Source organism: Lampetra planeri, unplaced genomic scaffold (genome assembly GCF_965212315.1).
Source record: "Lampetra planeri unplaced genomic scaffold, kcLamPlan1.2.h2 scaffold_706, whole genome shotgun sequence".
In the NCBI taxonomy this organism is placed as follows: domain Eukaryota; kingdom Metazoa; phylum Chordata; class Hyperoartia; order Petromyzontiformes; family Petromyzontidae; genus Lampetra; species Lampetra planeri.
The window spans coordinates 1-4,973 of NW_027615528.1; the positions used below are offsets into that span (position 1 = coordinate 1).

The following is a 4,973-nucleotide window of genomic DNA, read 5'->3' on the forward strand; positions in this document are numbered from 1 at the left end:
CGACCTTTTTCATGACTCCACCAACGAACCCCAGCACTTCCATTACTGTCCACTGCCCCTTCTCTCTCATCGTAATTTTGTGTATTGAAGAGGAGCTGTGGGGGGGAAGTGACACACACTCCGTTGCATGTTTTAGCTGTGAGATAATAGTAAAATTGATATTCAAATACTCATGAGGAAGGCTGCCTGCCTGAGGGGGCTGAGCCGGTGCTTCTCATCTGCACAAAGCTGTTGTTGTCTGCGATTATGTCGCACTTCTCCAGCATTTTCCTCACGTCCTCATAACACTGACAGAGAAGTCAATCACTTTCACACGCATGACACTGTGAAGGGTTCTGCTGAGCTGGAACTCACCTCGTCATCCCTCACACACTGCAGAGGACAGATGGTTACAATGCACCCACAAAGGCATTCCTTAGGACGCCCAGACGGTCCTCCTCCTGCTGCTGGAACAACTGCACAACACACCACAGAGAGGGGAAAGCATTTAAAACACAATGCAGAAATGTGCTGCATGTTCTTGCATTCTGGAGGTACTCGTCCACACTGGGGTCCTGCTCCTTCAAAGAGAAAATGTCTTACCTCACATGTGCTGATGTGTGTTAATTCCCATTCCTGGCGAATCGTATCCAGCTGTTCAATGTTTGATATGTACTGTCTCTCTGGAGATAACCAACAGTCATAATAAATTCCATAAATCACATTACAGATTTTCTACACTACATCTACTCCAGGTTTTCTGTAAATAACCTTTCCTTACCGGCATCTTCTTGCAGCTTGTCTGCACTGTTTGGATTTGTTGTTCATCTAAAAAACGAGAGAGAGATTTCAAAATGAAACAAGCTCAAGTTCCACTAAAGGAAATTTTGAAAGATTTCTAACAGTATTTAGGTGTTTGGCAATTACATTGGGAGACCTCACGAAAAAGAAGAGCTTTGCTTTTTGTGAGAGGGTTTTCAGCTTCACTCTGACATGTGACTCAGCAGGATGTGAGACAATACAACAGGATTTCTATTCTATTCTATTCTAACAAGGATTTTTCAGTTGGTGGACAGTTCTTACTTACTCCTAAATGTCAGACAGAAAAATATTGAAATCGCAAAACATTCTCAGTCACAGTTTTCTCACTAGATTAGATAGATAAATCTTCTAATCTCTCAGGGGTTATTTCAGCATTCCAAGCAGCAGCAGCAGCACCCCAAAGACAAAGACAAAATAAATAGATGTATCAAGGAAAGAAAAGAAAAATGCAAAATCTATATCATATGAATTAAAACAGCAGCAGTTGTATTTGTACGGATAGTATTAATTGTACAAGATTAACCACATGGGATGTCTGATGCCGGGGTGGTGATTGGTTAAAGGAGTGGTGAACAACAACCCCCCCCACCCCAACACACGTCTCTACATCCACAGTTATTAAAGTCAGCCTAAAATCTTGGTAAACAGAAGATGGTTGTTGCATGATGGGTGTGTGGTACCTTCTCGGCCTGTTTTTGGGGGTGGCTGTGGGGGGTGCTGCCCAGCCTGGCTGCAGTCTGCTCTGCCTCATTGGCCTCCCTGCAGCGCTGCTCGTAGGCTCTTTGAGACTGACACGGAAACAGTAACCACTTGAAACCAAAACACACTTCACACATTTGGCACACTGATTGAATCTTCATGGCGGGGGGGCCGGGGGGTGAACAGTCAGAACTCATTGTTGAAGCTATTTATTTAGTTTGAAGTAATTGTAAGATTGTTTTCATTATAATCATGATTTTCTTTGCAAGTCCATTTAGTTTAGTTTGCTATCAATTGTTAGGATTTCAAGGTTTATTGATTATATGTTTGATATATAATAATTGGTGGTTTAGAGTTATTTGGAGGACGGCAGGTAGGGGACCATGATGCACTGGGGTGGTATGGGAAACGTCACACCATCCTTTTGTTTAATAATGGAATAAATAATAAAAGTTATGTTTTAATTGAGCGTATCTCTTGTTTGATTTTTTTTTTTTGACAAATGGCCACAACACTAATTTCCACAAGGGAACGTATGTTTATTTCCATAGCATGTTTGAAGAAGAGTAAAAGCAGCAAAGGGGGAACAAAACACAAAGCTTTAACAGTATTAGTATTACAGTATTCAAATGAATCATCACCTACAAGAAAAGGGAAGTAAAAATTGTTAGAATGATGGTCTACTGATACAGTTCATGAGAAGAGAAATTGACCTTACGTCTATTGTTTTCTTGTACATGGAAACTTTTGTCTTCTGGACCTTCTCCATGACGGCTTCAAACTGAGGAGGACAACACATTGCACAACGATCAGCAGAAAGCAGAGGCAAGTGTTCAAAGATGGAATGAAGAAGAGTCAAACCTTCTTCCTCTGGTCTTTCTGTGACTCTCTAAACTGCTCCATTCTCTTCACCTCCTCTCTCAGGACACCCGACAGCTGAATGTGCAGGTTTCCAATGTTCTCCATTTCTGAAGGACACAACGTGCAAAATGTCACATAAATATGTGGACGCTTCAAAAACACACACACACACACACACACACACTTCATTCTCCGGAACACACTCACGTTTTTTCATTCATCATACGATTCTCTCAATGTGCTGAAAGAGACAAAGGAGTTGATGGCTGAGAATGTCTTCACGTAATGAGTGGTCAACCACACACACACACACACACACACACACACACACCTACCAGATCTCATACACCCCCCCTGCCTTGCGTGCTATCGTGAGCAGCTCTTTTGCCATATCTCTCCTCTGCTGAGGACCTACAAACAAACCCACAATGCAACACGACCGTTTATTCAGGCACGAGTGACCAAAGACTGTGTGCGCACCTCATTTTTAGGAGCTCCTCCATGTCTTTGCAGGTCCGTCGGCCGTCGTTCAGCCGTTGGATGATGGCCTCGTAGCCCAATGTTACTAATAAAGTTTTCGCCCTATGAGAATATTAGAAATCAACAAACCCAAGTACCACAGAAGATCCAGAAATACTGGAAAAACTCAAAAACTTACAAAGAATATTTGTCTTAATTCTCGGTCAGAATGTCTCATTTTCAAGTCGAAATCATCACATCACCTGAAAAGTAACTTGTTTTCAGACAATCCTCATTTTGAAATGGGGACAAGATTTCTATGCTTGTAAAAAGGAAATGGCACTTGTCCCACTGGGAGATTTTTCTCCTTTCTTCTATTTTCTAAATTTGCTTGGAAACAAGTAAAACAAGTTACTTTTTCAGGTGACATGTCTAATTTTAAGTGTCATGGCATTTTGATAAAAACATTGTCATTTTTTTTATTAGAAATAATAAATATTCTTAGCAGTCAAAATGTTGTCAGTTGTTTATTAATTCAAAGAACCAAATCCATCAGTTTTTTTTTTTTTTTTTTTAAATGTTATGCTCTGTGGAAAGTGTTGTGTCTGGATGGAAACACAAGTAGGTGTTAAAAACGTCCCTCTGTAGTCGGTGTGATGTTCCAGACCTGATGCAGGTAAATGCACTGATACATACAAAATGGGTACAAAATGAATGTTGATGATAAGTGGTGGGTACACGAGATACCCCCACCCCACCCCCACAATCGATACCTGTGATTCAGAGGGAAAGTGGAAATAGACACTACCTTCATCTCAAGTGTTTGTCCATGTCGGTCATAAGCACTGGACTCTATGCAACTGGCTTGTGAAACTCATTCAGAAAAAAATCTAATTTTTTAGACATATACTTTCCCCCCCACAGGTCCTTTTCAGTACACTTAGTAACTAAGTACTAGTCACTTTTGGAAAGTAACATGCCCAACAGTGCACATGACACAGACAAACAGTAAAAATACATTGAATTAACAGATAGAAATGTGATGTCTGCAACAATTGGACTGAACATGGACTTTGAGGTCTGCTTTGGACCTTCGTCAGTGCTCTGCTGGCAACAAACTTAAGGTATCAGATGTTTCAAAGCCATCCCATCAACATCCCACCACGTTACTGTTAAAACATTCTGTGTTAGCAAAACCTCCATGATCCACAAAGATTAGAGCACATGTACTTCCTACTGACAGAATGCACTTCATGTTTTCATTGAGGTGACAATTTATTGACTAATCAGTGTGTTTCAACATTCTGTAATGAAATGAAACTTGATTTTTTGTTCATGACAAACAGCTTTATGTATTATTAGTGGCATGAAGAACTGACAGTGCAAGTGTATGAATGAGTTTTATGTATTATCAGCTAAAATACATAAACATACAAATGATGCAATGAAATTCAACCACACACTGCTGTCTGAAATGCTATCCATATAATGATGCTCATCCAGGCTCCAAGGAACTAACTTTATGTACTTTAACTTAGACCAACAACTGTTCATCAACGATGTAAAGAAGAAAAGAAAGCAATACACAGCACACACCTGTGTGAGTAGTGTTTAATACTTTTAACACATGTGATCTCATCATAAAATGTCAGTAACTGAAATCTCATTTCACTGGTAAAAAGAACATGGACATAATAGAAAAGGAGGTTTTGACATGGGCATGAACAGACTCACCCAAAATGCATCTTTAAATCGTAACGTCATCGTGGCAGTGGTTAGAAAGTCCCGTTTGAAGACTCCGCTCAGCTTTAAGCTGCTTTATAACGCCCGGATGTTTGACAGGCTCTTGCAAGTGAAACAGCTCATGACACATTCAGGGAAACCAGGCGTCAAACAACTTACTCATTTGATTTAAAAGAGGAAGAGCTGAAGCATGTCAGCAGTGAGCGTGAGTGGAGCAGTCCTGAATGTAATCCCTAACATAAAGACTAAGGAAACCTTCACATGATGTTCATGTGCAAACACAATAACAATAACCAAGTGTAATTCTCAGCTTTGAGTAACCATTCAATGTTTTCTGATAGCTCAAATTATTATATAAATTACGGTACTCCGAAGTACGGTATATACTACAACAGCATCAGAGCATGTTG

General features: G+C 40.2%; 1 protein-coding gene across 1 annotated transcript; it reads right to left on the reverse strand.

Annotated features, from left to right (window-relative positions):
• Positions 1-7: 7 nt before the first annotated feature.
• LOC144741769 (proline-serine-threonine phosphatase-interacting protein 1-like) lies at positions 8-4,584 on the reverse strand (the record flags this gene model as incomplete). Its single annotated transcript, XM_078624272.1, is given in 17 exon segments — positions 8-37; positions 39-118; positions 191-287; positions 355-378; positions 380-406; positions 408-455; positions 583-658; positions 761-807; positions 1,482-1,589; positions 2,219-2,281; positions 2,362-2,468; positions 2,565-2,602; positions 2,697-2,746; positions 2,748-2,772; positions 2,842-2,921; positions 2,923-2,943; positions 4,555-4,584. Coding segments are annotated over 17 exon segments (951 nt in total), but the record flags the coding sequence as incomplete, so codon positions are not given.
• Positions 4,585-4,973: the final 389 nt, after the last annotated feature.